Source organism: Pyrus communis, chromosome 3, assembly GCF_041283825.1.
Source record: "Pyrus communis isolate YQ-2024b chromosome 3, ASM4128382v1, whole genome shotgun sequence".
NCBI classification, from domain to species: domain Eukaryota; kingdom Viridiplantae; phylum Streptophyta; class Magnoliopsida; order Rosales; family Rosaceae; genus Pyrus; species Pyrus communis.
In genome coordinates, this window is record NC_142567.1 from 9875403 (window position 1) to 9892198 (window position 16796).

At 38.2% G+C, this 16796-nt stretch overlaps 1 protein-coding gene across 4 annotated transcripts; it reads right to left on the reverse strand.

Moving 5' to 3' along the window:
• Positions 1 to 1128: 1128 nt before the first annotated feature.
• Positions 1129 to 7782, reverse strand: LOC137715523 (uncharacterized). Of its 4 annotated transcripts, none has more exons than XM_068454875.2 (11): positions 7183 to 7782; positions 6883 to 6957; positions 6433 to 6486; positions 6011 to 6089; positions 5786 to 5913; positions 5411 to 5494; positions 4536 to 4619; positions 4207 to 4358; positions 2807 to 2957; positions 1630 to 2010; positions 1129 to 1539 (listed from the first exon to the last, which is right to left on the reverse strand). In XM_068454875.2, exons 1-11 carry the CDS (start codon positions 7537 to 7539, stop codon positions 1516 to 1518), a joined length of 1569 nt encoding a protein of 522 aa, XP_068310976.2. In that variant the 5' UTR covers positions 7540 to 7782; the 3' UTR covers positions 1129 to 1515. The 4 variants fall into 4 exon arrangements, with proteins under 4 accessions (XP_068310976.2, XP_068310975.2, XP_088547101.1 ...); XM_068454874.2 differs by having other exon boundaries at positions 1129 to 1450; positions 7183 to 7732; XM_088690975.1 differs by having other exon boundaries at positions 1129 to 1450; positions 6433 to 6538; positions 7183 to 7657.
• Between the last annotated feature and the right edge of the window lie 9014 nt (positions 7783 to 16796).

A 16796-nucleotide genomic window follows, 5' to 3' on the forward strand; every position in this document is an offset into this window, starting at 1 on the left:
TTCTTTATCTTTGTTATATATATATATATATATATATATTTTTTTTTTTTTTTGGTGAAGATCTATTTTATATTTTAAAGAAACATTAAATTAATAGAAAAATAGTAGTTTGAAGCAAAAGGAACACCTTCTGCAAAAATAACATGGCCTTCTACTTCAATGGGCATTTCACCAGAGCAAATCTTGAGCAAAAACTGTTCAAGTTTTTGTGCGAGATCCACTTCCCAATTGGATTCTAGGTCATGCTCTGGCTGCACTCTATGAAATCCGCCTCCACTGCTGTTGTTGCTTCCACCCGGATACTCTTCGAGTTTTTGTGCGAGATTGAGTTCCCAATTGGATTCTAGGTCACGGGATGCTTGCACTGTATGAAGTCTCCCTCTACCATCACCGTTGTTGCTTCCACCTGCTTCATCTCTGGCGTAAGTCATCTTTTGTGAGTTGGATTGGGTATTGGCTCATTGTGGAGGTGCTTAATTCACATTTGGTGGAGACTAGGGTTTTTCAATTTGGCGGTTTTCGAAAGTGATGATTTTTTAATCGAAATTGGTCCACATAGTGTGTGATGGATGGAAAATCAAAAGATTTCCTTTGTGATTGCAGTTCGTGAGCTTGGTCTTGGTTCAACAGGAAGATGGGTAGAGCAAGAGGGCAAAAAATTTAATAAAAAAGATTTAGTAATTAATTAAAAATTATTTGAAGCTGCTGTCAAATTTGACAGCAACCCCTCCTGCTGCCTTTCCATGTCATGCCATGTAGGATTTGACATTTCGGTTGGAAAATTATAATGCTGTTTTTTGTTATTGTTATTGATGATGTGGACCTTTTGACATCTCCTTTGAAGATGCTCTTAGTTTTGTACGACCTTCTAATTTATTACTTTGATCTTTGAAATCAACAAGCTATTGCTGAGATGACCAATGGTGGAGTTGACAGGAGGATCACAAATCTCAAGTTTGTGCACAGGCAATCCTCTAAATCAGGTTAGGGTTACTTTATCACCGAAAGATTGCCTCGCATCACCTCATTTTCTACTTATGCTACAAGTAATCAGGACTCAATTTTGAATCCCTGTGCAGGTACATTTTGGCCACATCACCAACAACTACTATTGCTCTGTGGGTACAATTAAACAACCATCGTTCTCAAATTCATATGAAAAACTCATGTAAATGGTATATAGCTAGGACTTAAAAAACCACCCTTTTTGTTGTACATAAGCTCTTAATATAAATTCAATAGACTAAAGATGCAAACGGAAAGAATTATTTTACCGTGTGGATTCAGCTGTTTTGACTGGTTTCTTAATTATTTAGAAATGGGTGTGTTATATTGTGGTCACGTCGCATTAATCATGTTGGTAGCCCTATGTATCCATGTGCTATGAGATGGATCCATCAACGTCAATTTGTTTTCTACTTGGAACAGTTGTGGATCCTGCTGCCTGCACCTGCACCATATTTTTGTGAGCTTTATATGTCTATGTTGTCTTGTTCCATTTTAGCATGTCTGAAGCTATGACGGAATAAACGACAGTCGCTGTAAAAAAGAAAATGAAATAAGAAAGACACGGTGGCGAGAATAGTAAGCTAAGACGGAATAAACGACAGTTGCTTCTCGTGGAGATACCTGCATGGGGGTGGGTGGTTTGGCAGCAGCAATTCTAGAATTTTCCAGTCCTCCACAAAGTTCGGTACCATTTGCCTCACCAGACTCTGTTATAACATTCTCAGGCTTTACTTTAATCTTAACTGGTTTTCCGAGAAGTGATTTATCTTCCAGTCTTGCAATTTCAAGGGCTCTTGCACACACGGGAAAACCTTGATCATCCCAAGACTCCAAAATTACACCGGAGCCCAAGCAGGTTCTTCCCCGGTAGAAGGCTGCAAACTGCCCGGCTGCCAGGCCTTGATCATCTTGAGATAAATGGACAACTGCAACATCTTCGTGACCATCTTCACCGGGTTCCATTATTAAGCTACAATTACAAAAAGCAGGCCCATGCCTAACCTGAAAGGTTTAAAACATTTCAGCTCCCTCTGACTTGGATTCTATACAGTAAACACTAACTACAAACCATGCATGGTTCAAAGCTTTCCTTGTGACCCTTCCTCGCGAGATTTATCAACATCCAAAACCATATGTGACACATTGGTCCTCATCTAATTAAAACTTGATGTAAGACTTTTATGCGATGAATGTGGTACAATAACTTCTAAGTGCTTCCAAGTGCAAGTTCCAACCCTAAACCCACAACTAAAACTAGTGGCATGTTTTCTAAGCTGCAGTCAAGAAAGTCATCACTTATCAGACTGCCACTAACATGAACTATGTCTTTCTTTCAAAACTCTTAACAAAAGAAAAGACAAGATAAACTAAAAGGCAAAGAAAAAACAAGATGAAACGAAAATAAAGCATGTAACAACTCTAGGCTAGAACCATATACTTTTCATTTGTACAGATAATCTCTTTTTTCCCTTTGGAATGATGAGAACACAGATAATTCCTCAACAGAACTATTTATATTTTATACCACATTAAACGTCTACAAAGTGGACCATGTCTCTAGTAGCAGTGGACCCACTTGTGGTCAGCAACGTGGTCAGTATGCATATGGTGATGTAGCATTTTGATAATATTGAGATCTTTGAGTTCAATACTACAGAGGAAATCATGTATAAGATTCGTTTTAGACCAATATTTACTCACAAACACTGGTCGCAAAATAATAGCATTGCATTTTGAAAAACTTAAATACAGAAATTAAATATAACAGGAATAACAGATCAAATTTTAATTCTTGTACCTTACACTCTAGCTGACTGATCTGGTTTGGGGGCAGACCATTTAGCCATTTCAAGGAGCCAACACAAAACAGGCGCCTTCTTTTTTCGTCTGAAAAGTAATTTCTTGACACAAAAACTACATTGTTTTTTATATCCTTCTCAACAACATACCTGCATAAGAAGGTACCACAGACATTAAAGCTGAAAATCCTGTTTGAAGTGGTACAAGGAGACCCAAACATAAAACTAATTTTGATTCTCAATAAAGAAGGATACAGCATAGTTAATGCACACATGTTAAACATTTGATATCATGCATGGTTGAATTTCTTGATGAAAAATGTAAGAATAGTCTCATGTTTTGAATAACAAAAATATGTTGCAAACCTTTGCTTTCAATGATTCTACTTTTGGAAAAAATGTTTTAGTGCGTGCTTAAATGGAATCATCCTGAGAGTCTTACCTTTACAAAACAATATCTGCTACTCTGATCAATAGGTAAAGTTAATCATGATAATTCTTCTATTTTGAGTTTGAACATTTATTTCATTATAATATCCAGAGTAATTGGACAAAGACCATACCTAACTGTTACGATAATTATGAGTATCATTATTATGATATATTAGGTTCTGTTGGTATTTCCAGCAGAGTCATTTGTGTTTTCAATTAGTGTCTATCGGTATTATTTATGCGCTTGGTTATTTATGCTAATTTGAGTATGAGCCTGCCTATAAAATGGTGCTTTAAATGCAGTATAGCAGCATGGTGAAAATAAACAATTATCTCGGTATGTAAGTATTAGGAGGTCAGATCCCCTCGAAGTGATCTAAACTATCCAAATTATCTCATTTGATAGGAGTGATCTTATCACTAACTCAAACCCAATGTGCTACGCCACTAGACGCCCATTGGCCCTTAAGCTGGTAGGGCATGATCCCTAGATTTAGGTAGTAAGTTGAACGAATGTTGCCCATTGACCGGTTGATGGCAGACAACACCGAGCATGGACCAGCTTCAGGCCCCATTTTGACAGGTCAAGCAGAGATGACCAGTTCATGACCGTAAATATGTAGGTAGGCACAACCAACCTAATTATACAAATACCTCATCAGAACCATCCTTTCAAAGTATCCATTCTACAAGGGTACAATCACATTTTGTGGGAATATCCACCAGGATTTTAGTAGCTATCTCAAGCAGAAATAATGAAATAAAAGTCATTATCATCCTAAATATTATACACAGGAGGATAAGGATGTCCAAACCATATGGCAATTTAAAACGTATTGAGTATAACAAAAAAGTTGTCAGATAACCACTGTAACATTGCAATTATTGCTTCCCAAATGACCAGATTTAGGATTAAAACGACAACAGCACAAGTACCACCAAAAAACATTAGAAGTGATCAGCATACCAGGGTCCTCCAGGAAGGCGTAGACCTTGTCGTTGACCAATTGTGTAGAACCAAAACCCCCGATGATTTCCTAGGAAATCTCCCGACTCAGCTTCCAATATGACACCTTCGTTCTCCCCTATGTGTCTTCCGATAAATTCATTGAACTTGATCTATATTAAAAAACAAAAACAAAAAAATCCGAGTGACTGACGTTAGGAATTTTAAAATGGTCACTCAAGTAAACCCGTAAAGAATCAATACCACTCCAAGTTCCACCATACAAATTTTGGCACTCCCATAGGTAGTTGTGCCATTCAAGGGATGAAATTATCTTCCGCAAGACATACCTTCCCTAGAAAGCATATTCCTTGTGAATCCTTTCTGTCTTTGTTAGGCAGATCAAACTTTGTTGCAAGTTTGCGAACTTCATCCTACAGAAATATTTAGAGAAAGGAATCGGTATAAAAGAGTAAAGAGTCTACAGAATGGACTGAAAATAACAAAAAATGAATTAAAAGGATTACATAACATAGTTAGTAAACTACGGAACGGGTATAGTACGTGGAAAATATGTACGTGTATTATTCGGCAACTTTGCTAGAAAGATGCTTTGAAAATTTCGGCCATTTTTAAAATTTTAAAATTTATTTGTTTTCGTTTATAAATAATATGATAAAAATAAGAATTAAATACATAAATTTTGTGTACTATTGAAAAGTGTGTCCAAATAATGTGTATTAAATGTGAAAATTACGTTTATCATAGTTGCATTTAAAAAAAAAAAACATGCAATTTAACGAATCAATAAAACGTGTACAAAGAAGACACAGCAAAACACAACAAAACTACGGGAGGTAAATATTTCTGCAAAATGCATAAGCACGTGTATTATACGTGACTTTACTAATTACGTTACGTAACATAAAGAAAGAATATAACGAAGCAGAGACTACAAATTACAAGAAAGAAAAGTACACATTTTCACAAATTCACAAGAAGGTAACAATATCACTTCATTTCTCTGTGTATTATACTATTATTGGAGAAACTAAATCACTAACGGTGAGACTTTCCAATATTTATAGACAATACATCCTTTACCTCCCAGCTGAATTTGTGATTCAAGAAATATTCAAAATTCAACAGATTAGCACATTTTACAATTGGTTAAGAGAAGTATCAAGTTAAGTATTGCATAGCATTCAAACTAGTACCCACTGACCTTTGACAGACAACCAAGTGGGAATATTAATCTCTTAAGCTGGGCCTGAGAAAGATGTGAAAGGAAGTATGTCTGATCCTTCACCTAGAAATTCAGAAGTTTGATGCTATTTAGAAAGAAAAATCAACATAAAAATATAGCAGGCAATGAGATGCAATACTGTGATGTTTCAAGGCTTATCATATCAGAAAGAATATATAAGAGGATGTCTGGTGACAGCAAAACTAACACACATGTCGACAAAGCAGAAAACCCTATTTGAATATGAAATGAGATAATATCAAACATAACAAGTTTAGCAAGCCAAGATTGATAATCCAAAAATGACAAAATGACAAAAATATAAGTTTTCAAATGTTTATCAAATATAGGTACCATATCTTGTGATAGTTCTAGAACCGAATCCTTGTCTGTTTGACTTGCAGGTGGGTGGACAACATTTGCGTAATGCCCAGATGCCACACGATCAAACTTCATACTGCTGATGGCATCCATGAATGAACCTGACAATTTATATAAACTTGAAGAAACAAAAAACTAAAAGTTCGATTCTGCATCATAAGAGTCAGAACTAAATCTTAAATTCAAGTCATTGCTTACCAAACTTTATTCTTGTATTGCAAAGAACATCTGGGTTAGGAGTTCTGCCACATTGATACTCTTCAATAATGTAGGATACCTGAAACATGATGGGACTTCAAAAGTTTCTTCCAGTAACCCAATAAGAAGGAAGCTGATGATGAAGACTGGCCGGTAATATAATTATTCATTTAAAGCTTCTTTTTTAGTTTTGACAAAGGCAATAATCTATGGGGAAGGGTGATTTGAACTTGAGTGCAAGGGGGTGGGAACACTGCTGACCAACTGACATTTGCTACTATTTAAAGCTTTAAGCTCGCATAAATAATAGATTATGAAACAGTTGTGAGATACACGGAACATAAACTACTAAAGACTACATACAGATGTGACTACAATTCAAACATAACCTACAATTGAGACACTGGAAAAGTAACGCATACCACATTCTTCCAATATTCATCCGTCAAATGCACGACTTCTAGTGGGACATCAACCTGTAAACAAGTGTTGTTTAGTTTCAGTTGTAACACCCCCCGTTTGCATAACCTATACCAGAAACCAAGATAAAGCTCTTCTATCACAAACAATAGCAAAAGGTTCCCGACAAACACGTGGACATATGGGATTCGATTCACATATATAAGGCAGATGGATGGAAAATGAGGATACATAAACCCAAGAACCAAAATGAACTTCAAAAGGGTTGGTGCATTTGTTGTGCCGCTTGTGTGTGTGATGTGTGCATGTCTGTGTTTGGAACTCAGCATCCCAGAAAATGTGAACACTCATAGTGAAGTCTCATTCAGAAAAATAAAATTAAAGATCAAATTATTTTCACCCCACTTCTGTTGGTAGTTTAGAAAAAGAGATTGCAAGTGAAATAAAGTGACCTGATTGCAGACAGCATTTGCATACTTCAAATCTTCTTCCCATGGGCATTCTGACCAAAAGTTCTCAAAGTCTTCCTACACAAAATCACACATCAGAAGCAGCTTTTTTTTTAATTTATATTCTCAAGTTAATCAAAATTTTAACACAGAATCAGATACACCGGAATCAGAACATCCGAAATAAAGGAATCCAATCAATAACCCAACAAGTTCACATTTTTCTCTGTTTCTACACTGCCCAATAGAAAGAATTTCCCAATTCTTCTAAAATTGTCGATATGGGATCTCATTCAGACATACTTGGAACCAAATTTTGAGGTAGAAGGCGGTGCAGGAGTGACCGGCGGCATGGAGGAGGCGGAGGGCGACACTGCTATCGACACCGCCGCTAAGCAAGACGGCGACTTTAAGGCTCTGATGAGGCATAGAACAGGACAAGTAAGGGCCAACATCTCCATTCAAGCTGTTTGGAGGGCGTGGAGTTTTGGGAACGGCGAAGCAGTTGACGGAGCGGGGGGAGCTGTCGGCGCACGAGCGAGAGAAGGGTTTGAGGAAGAGGAGACTTGTCAGCGAGAGATAGGGCTTGAGAGGGAGAGAGAGGGAAGTGATGTGGGGGAGTAAAGAGGCCGCCATAGCCACTGGTATTACTCTCGCCATTGATTTTGTTGCATACACATTATGCACTGAACGACTGCGTTTTGGAAGCTGGAGGTTGGGGAAGCGTGCTGATTTGAAACTAGTGTTTTGGTTTTGGAGGGGAGGAAGAAATGGCGGTATCAGTGGATGACGAGGAGGAGCTTCCAGATAATCCGGTACGAAGCAATTGGCAGCTGGCTTGGTATAGTTGTGCCTTTTTAAAAATAAAAATAAAATTGTTTTTGTTTCAGTTATATTTAGTAGAGTTGTAATTCTCGTATGATTTAATATATCTTATTACTATAAATAAATACACAATAAGGTGATACAACACACACCTCATAATTAAATCTCTCTTCTTTCTCTTGCGCTCGGCCTCTCTCCCTATCTAGTCCTAAATACAGTTCAGTCAAATAAGCTTACAACACGTTATCAGCATACTCTTAGCAGAAGCTAAGGAACTGAAGGATTGTAGGAGGAAGTTTTCTTCTACAAAATTCAAAGCTTTTATTTGTTTTCTGCTAATCAGGTACGTTTAAAATAAAGTAAGATATTTGAAATATCCACGAAAAACCAAAACCTTTCCCATGATGCATGAATCCCTATATTTATATTTTACTTCCGATATATATTGTATATGATTCATATATTTGTCGTGTTTCGTGGAATTTGTGAGTCAAAACATATAAATAAATTGGAAGCAAAGTAAGATATTTGAAATGTCCACGAAACACGAAAACATTTCCTATGATACATAAACCCCTATACTTATATTTTACTTCCGATATATATATATATTGTATATGATTCATATATTTGTCAATATATACACACACACACACTTTATGCATTATGCAATTATTATTTTGTTATGTGGAATTTGTGAGTCAAAACATATAAATAAATTAGAAGCAAAGTAAGATATTTGAAACGTCCACGAAACACGAAAACATTCACCATGATGCATGAACCCCTATATTTATATTTTACTTTCGATACATACATATATATATATATTGTATATGATTCATATATTTGTCAATATATATATACACGCTTTAAACATATAAATAAATTAGAAGCAATTTAGGGTTTTTCAAACCCTAGTGTTGTTTAAAAAAAATGAGAAATATGTGGCAGCTGGCATGCAGCCCAGCTGTGTGGAGCACGCCGTTAGAACGATGTCATTGTGACATATGGACTATAGCAGCAGCCCTTTGGGCGTTGTTGTGCCTGCATGGACACTAGGTTTTGGCATGGTAAGGGTTACCATGGCTTCGTAGCCCTCTAAGCTTAAAACCATCAACTTTTGAATTGTTGGGCTTTGTCCTAAGTCCCTAGCCCAAACATGCAGCAAGCCCGTAGCTTGCTGGGTCTACTTGTGCCTTAGGCTCACTTGCAGCAAGCCCGTATCTATTGATGGGCTTTGCCCAAGTCTTGGCCCACTTGCCCACAGCTTATGTTGCTGGGCTTGACTTGCCCCAACCTAAAAACCCGGGAGCCAACCTTGGCTGGGCCTTCCTCGCACTAACCCGCAAGGCAGCCTTAGGCTGGGCTGGCCCTGTGCCTTTTTTTTGGTTGAAACCAGCAACTTTTGCTACTGGGCTCACCCATACCACACGACCTAAAGGTCTGCAGCCCTCTCACGGCCTAATGGCCTGCAGCTGTGCTGCAGGACTCGTCCCCACATCGTAGCCAGCCCGCTTTTGGTTGGGTTGATTTATTTTTTGACCCAATGCCAATTTTTGGCATCCCTGCGATATAAATCATGCCCAAATTTTTTTTTTTGTGGTACTTTGGTTTAAGCTAATTAATTCTAATTTAATTATCACTTGGTTTATCACCAACCAAAGCTAATCTGAGTCGTCTATCATTATTTTACTTCTATGATCGATCCCGTTTGGTCTCGATCTATTGAATTAATTAAAAGTGACATGTAGTCCATTAATCTGATAATTAATCCAAAATTATTAACCTGAAGATCACTTTTGGACATTAACGATTCAATAATTTATTCCTCTACTTTGAAACGTTGACCTCCCTTCGTAGTCCTGAAGCTCTCACACTTGAGTTCTTGAAGCAACTCAAATGCACTACACTTAAGTCAGCATATTGTATTCTATGTTCTTGCATGAACCTCTCATTTATGAACTAATCGATCATAAAACTAAATTGAACTTGTAGTTTCATATTTAGGCCTTTGAAACCCGAAGTTTTCGTTCAAAACTTACCATATGAAACCTGTAGCTTTCATGTTTAAATTAAACCAATACATATGTATAGAACCCGAATGTTTTATGATGTATATCTATGGATTACCATATGACTAACCATGTTTTATAGTACCCTTTGTTTTAGGGACATATCAAACTTTAACAAGCTCGATTTTACCGCTTTGAAAGTATTTGGAAGTACCTACCTAAAGTGGGTTCAAGATTTGAAGCTCCATCTTACTGCAAAAGGGTATTAGAGACATCATCGAGGAACCTACAGATGCCAAACCCATTGATGAAGTTCAGAAAGCTACTGTAATGATCTTCATTCAAAGACACATTCATGATGTACTGCAGACCAAGTACCTCGTTGAGGAGGACACACACACCCTTTGGTTTACTCTGGCTGATCGTTTCGATCACTAGAAAGACATTTACTTGCCTGAAGCAAAACATGACTGGCAACATCTACGCTTCCAAGACTTTAAGTCTGTGAATGAATACAACTCTGAAGTTTGTAGAATCAGATCATTGCTTAAGTTCTGTAAAGTGGACTTAACAGATGCAGATATCTTGGAGAAGACCTATTCAACCTTACATGCCACCAATATTATCCTGCAGCAACAATGTAGAGCACAGAAGTACATCAAAGTTTCGGATTTGATATTTGTTTTACTTCTCGCTGAAAAGTAGAACCAGCTTTTGATGAGAAATCATCAACCTCGACCCATTAGCTTGAACACTCGGCTTGAAACACATGCAACCAATTCTAGCAGCCACAAATGATAAAAACATCGTCGTGGTCGTGATAATGGGTGGCAAGCCCACCCACGGGTCCAAGGTCAACAGAGCCAAGGCCCACCCAATGGAGGAAATTTGACCCAGAAGAGCCAACCTCTTGCACCTAAGGCCTCAAACATGAAAAGCTACTGTTCAATCGGTTTCCATTGAAATGGACATGTGCTACCGCTGTGGATCAAATGATCATTGGTCACGCGTATGCAGAGCTACCCCTGAGGCTATTGCTAAGTATCATTTCCATCATAAGTCTAACTTTGCTCATGTGGAACATCCCGAAGATGTTACTACATCCATGGAGATATTAGATTTTTAGGGGGCATAAGCTCCTATGGACGAATAAGTTTTTACCCATAGTGGCCGAACCCACTAGAAGTTGTCGGACCCCCTCTATTTTTAGGTTTATGGTTTAATTTTTGGACAATTTTTCTAAGTCTTTGAAATAATTTGTTCGGTTTTGGTTTTGAATTATGGATAATTATTTTATGGATATTATTTCTGAATTGATTAATTGAATGAATGGAATTAAATTTATGCATATGGCCAATTCAATTAATTTATTTCTAGGTATGACTAGTAGGAAAGTTAGTTGTTTGGCTGATAGTGCTATTACGCGCACCATATTGCGTGGGCGACACTATTTTACTAACTTCGTACCTAAGAATGCACATTTGACAACCCTCTCAGGCTCATCCAACATGATTGAAGGATATGGAAATGCCCATATAATGTTGTCTAATGGTACTGTCTTAACCATTAAAGAGGCCCTCTATTCTTCACGTTCTGGAAGAACGTTGCTGAGTTTTACAGACATTTAAGATAATCAATATCATGTTGAAACCACTGAAGAGAATGGTTCTGAATTTCTTCATATCACTTCTTATGAGTATGGCCAGAAGCTTATTCACGAAAAGCTAGAACGTCTCCCGAGTGGATTGTACATCACAACCATTCCCAACATAGAGACCTACCATGTGGCCAGCCTTGAGCCCAAGTACGAGGGCACTTTGCTACTGTGGCATGATTGTATGGGACATCCCGAACGTGACATGATGCACCATATCCTTAAATCATCACATGAACATCATTTACCTCCTTATGTTGGATTCCTGCAATGCAAAGCTTGTTCATTGGGGAAGTTGAATACTCAACCCTCAATTACAAGGATTATTCACAACCCTCCTAAGTTTCTTCAGAGGATTCAAGGGGATATTTGTGGACCTATCCAACCATCATGTAGACCATTTAAATACTTTATGGTGTTGGTTGATGTGTCGACATGTTGGTCATATGTTTATTTATTGTCCACATGCAACACTGCTTTTGTGAAACTCCTAGCACAAATTATTAAACTTAGGGCTCACCATCTTGATTATCCAATTAAGTCAATTCAATTGGATAATGCTGGAGAGTTTACGTCATAGACTTTTGATCACTATTGCTTGTCAGTTGGGATTGAAGTTGAACATCATGTACCCTATGTTCACACCCAAAACGCCCTGGTAGAAGTTTTCATAAAGCGCCTTCAATTGATAGCTCAGACTTTAGTTATGCGAACTAAACTGTCGGTATCTGCCTGTGGCAATGCAATATTGCATGTAGCTATGTTGGTCATTCTGAGACCCACCGCTATAGTTGGTTACTGGATACGAGCTTGACGTCTTGCATTTATGTGTGTTTATGTGTGCAGTCTATGTGCTAATAGAGCTACTACTACGTACCAAAATGGGTCATTAGAGAAAAATGTGAATCTATGTGGGTTATGATTTGTCATCAATTATTTGTTACTTAGAGCCCTTGATAGAAGATCTCTTTACCGCACGTTTTGCGGATTGTCACTTTGATGAGACAGTTTTTCAATCGTAGGGGGAGATAAGAATATTAATGTTCCTGTAGAATGCTAAGAATTGTCGTGGTGTGCTCCCACTATGTCTCATTTAGATCCCTGCACGGCCCAGTCTGAAACTAAAGTGCGACGTATTCTAGATCTTTAGAGCATTGCTTAAAGTATGCCGGATGTTTTTACTAATCTGGCAAAGGTAACGAGATCACATATACTCGCTATAAAAGCATCTACAAGGATCGACGTACCTAGAGTACGCCGTAATACCGCCTAGAAATGTCGCACCTTCCATGCGGCCTAGTACATTGACGGCTAGCCAATCATCTGCTCCTACCCTGAAGCGTGGCATACCCCTTGGTTCAAAGGATTCACAACCTCAGAATAGGAAAACAGCACAAACTAGTGACCCTTGTCTGAATCTAACCATCATTTACTCATCTGTTCCAACGCATGAAGTTATTCTAGATTGTGGTGATGTCTTAGATGAGATAACTTGGCCTTCCAAGAATCGTGAGATTTCGGTCCACTACACAATATTGGATGAGGTTTGGAATCAGAATGAGATGATCGTCGATGATGCATTTGTGTATATAGTAGCTACTGACATCATGCTTAGCGATGATATTGAACCACATTCTGTCGATGAATGCTGATGTAGAAAGAATTGGTCAAATTGGAAACAAGCAATCTAGGTCGAACTCGATTCGCTTGCGAAACGTAAGGTGTTTGAGTCTGTAGCTCCAACTCCATCACATGTGAAGCTCGTGGGCTACAAGTGGGTTTTTGTAAGAAAACGTAATGAGAATAGTGAAATAGTACGATACAAAGCTCGCCTCGTAGCGCAAGGCTTATCTCAACGCCCTGGGATTGATTATGAGGAGACGTATTCCCTCATAATGGACGTCTTAACGTTCCGCTACCCTATCAGTTTGGTAGTTTCCAAAAAATTGAATATGCAGCTTATGGACGTGGTAACCGCATATATTTATGGGGATCTAGATTCAAAAATCTGCATGAAAGTTTCAAAAGGACTTCCATGGACTAGTTCAAATAGTTCTAAACCACGGAACACTCTCTCTATTAGATTGAGGATATCACTCCACGAATTGAAACAATCTGGGCAGATATGGTATAACCGTTTGAGTGGATATTTGACAAGTCAGGGTTATGTGAATAATGAACTATGCCCATACGTGTTTATAAAGAAGTCGCATTTCGGATTTACGATCGTTGTCATTTATGTCAATGACATGAACCTCATCGGAACACCAGCAAAGCTTGAGGAAATTGCTGTTCACTTGAAATCAGAATTTGAGATGAAAGATTTTTGGAAAACTCGATATTGTCTCGGCCTGGAGATCGAGCATTGTTCAGATGGAATCCTAGTACATCAGTCGAACTACACCCAAAAGGTGTTGCAACGTTTTAATGAGGATAAAGCGAAACCTCGAGTATTCTTTTGGTCGTTTGGATCTAGATGCTAAACAAGATCCTTTTTGTCCCAAGGAGGATGAGGAAGAGATTTTGGAGCCTAAAGTTCCATACCTAAGTGTAATTGGTGCTTTATTGTACTTGGGTTAATGCACTAGACCTGACATCTCCTTCCCTGTTAATCTTTTGGCTAGACACAACAATGCGCCTACACACAGACATTGGAATGGTGTGTTAAAAGACATTTTTTGCTACCTCAAGGGTATGATAGATTTGGGTTTGTTCAACACCCATAAATCCTCGAGAAGAGCCGTCGCCCCCTTCGGTCCTTAAGTTCTCACTTTGTTGATTACGCAGATACTGGTTATCTGTTTGACCTACATAGGGCACTTTCTCAAACGGGCTATGTCTTTACCATTGGAGACACCGCTATATCTTGGAGGCATACCAAGCAAATGCTAGTTACGACTTTTTCGAACCATGCTGAGATCCTCGCCTTGCATGAAGCATCGCGTGAGTGCTTTTGGTTGGGAGTAATCATGGAACATATTTGAAGCACTAGTGGTTTTACTATCGTCGTTGACCTTCCTACGACGATCTTTAAAGAATGCAGTATATATTGAGCAGTTAAAGAAGGGATACATCAAAGGAGACAACACCAAACACATAGCACCGAAGTTATTTCATTCTCACCAGCAACAGCAGCATTAGAACATTGAAGTTAAGCAAATCCGTTCCCAGGACAACCTGGCCGATCTTTTTACAAAGTCATTGCCCAAGTCTACTTTTCAGAAGCTCATATGATGAATCAATATGCGTAAATTATCTAAGTTGAATTGCTTGTATTTCTCTTATTTGGAAGTTATGTCTAACTTAGGGGGAGTATCTTGAAGCATACTCACTTGATCTTTATGTACTTTTTTCCTACGATTTGGAGCATTTTTCCCACAGGGTTTTTGCTACTTAACGAGGTTTTGATGACGCACCCATTCTAGGATGATCATACTCCACTGAATTCACTACTTTCGCCTTGTTTGACTTTTGTTTTAGACATTATGCATACTTCTCACGTTTTACCTTAGTCTATGGGTTTTCACCTGCCTTAGGTTTTACCATAGCGAGGTTTTGTGAGTTTTACTACCATTGCCTACTTTCTTTATATTAGAAACTTGCATTCGCCTGTTGTGCCGCCGACTTCATCAACTGCTAAAGATTTGATGCGATGTTTTGTTTAAGTATTTCCATACTCAAGGGGGAGTATTGCAATCATATTTAGAATAGAAATGTGATTGTGTAAATCCTAGTGTATCTAAGGATATCTTGGAATATTCTCCTTAGTAGATATTATCTTATTAGAGTTGTAATCTTATTAGGGTAAGGATTTAACCTATCCTACTACTATAAATAAAGGCACAATGAAGTGACACAACACACATCTCACAATTAAATCTCTCTGTTCTTTCTCTCTTGTCGCCGACCTTTCTCCCTCTCTAGTCCTAAATACAGTTCAGTGATAGGAGCATATTCATGCGACTTAAATGGCTTGTTCTCGTACATTTACGTTATGTTTCTTTAGTTATTTTAGTCCTTTATGTTTATTTTGTGTGTTTTCAGGATCATAAGACGTGTTTGACGAAAGGATGCATTGTGGAGTGTTTTGGGGCCTTTTGGAGCACTATTGGGCTAAGGATGGATAGCTTATGCTTGGAGCCCAAGTGTTGGATGAAATTGAAGGCCTTGTATGCACCTTAGGACATAAAACAAAGGGCCTAACCCATGCATAACCCACCAATTTCAGCCACATGCACACACACACACCCTTGCCGTGCAAAATCCATCCCATTTTCCTCCATCATTGCACAACCTTGTAGCCACATGCATTCATCCTATCATTTTCTGCACATTCACTTCCATATTCCCTCTTTAATCCACATGCATTCTTAATCATTCACCCTAGCTTGTATCCACATGCTTTCCCAACAAACATTGCAGCCACATGCACACCAAACCATTCCTTGCCGTGGGGTACCTAGCATTTCCAGCATTCCCATTTGCATTTTCAGATTTCCACCAACCAATCTAGTTGTCATTTCACATGCATTCCCTTCTTTAATCATTCCTAGCTGCCATTCACATGTTCTCCCATCCATTCTCTCCCTATAAAACCATGCAATGCATTCATACAATTCATGCCATTCACCACAAATCAATCACACAACACACCAACACAAAACAGCCATTTTGTGCTGTGCATATTCACTCAAGTTTTCCAGCATTCTCTCCTCCATTGCAGCCATTCCAACCACTCCCCACTCCATTCCACATACACCTAAAGCCCTAAACATTTCCTTAGACCTTGTGCTACAACAAAGAGGAAGAGAAGAGGGCCTAAACGTTCATACAATTCAAGTTTGAGTTGTTGGAATGTTTAGGTGTTTCTTTGATTTCAATGTTTAAATTTACTTCTCTTTATCTTGTACGTATGAGGAACTAAACCCCCTTTAGCTAGGGGGTGATTCGAAACTATGTTTATGCTTGCAATATGAATTGATTACCTTTGGTTGGAATTTCATAAGTTGTGGATTCAATTTGCTTAACCGTTTGATTGATAACTTATTTATGTATGTTTATTGAGAGTGCACGCTTAATTTTCATGAATGAATATGACGCTAGAATATAAGTGAGTTTCACCTAATAGTTATGAACTTATATTCACAAGTAGTGGAGGTTGCTTATAAACAATCGCGTTAAATGAATTCTTGGCACTCGTTTCATGCTGTTCATAGTAACGAAGGCCTTGTCAACACTTATAGTTTTCATGATGCTTAATGATCTTTGATTGTATCTTTATTGTGCTGTTCACGTAAAGGACTTTTGGAGAATGTTGTGAATTGCGTTGCGCGAACCCATCCAATTCATTAACTTAAGGAGAACTTGACGGTTAATTTAAGAGGACCTAATTAACCCGGGGTATTGAGTTTCATAATTTATCG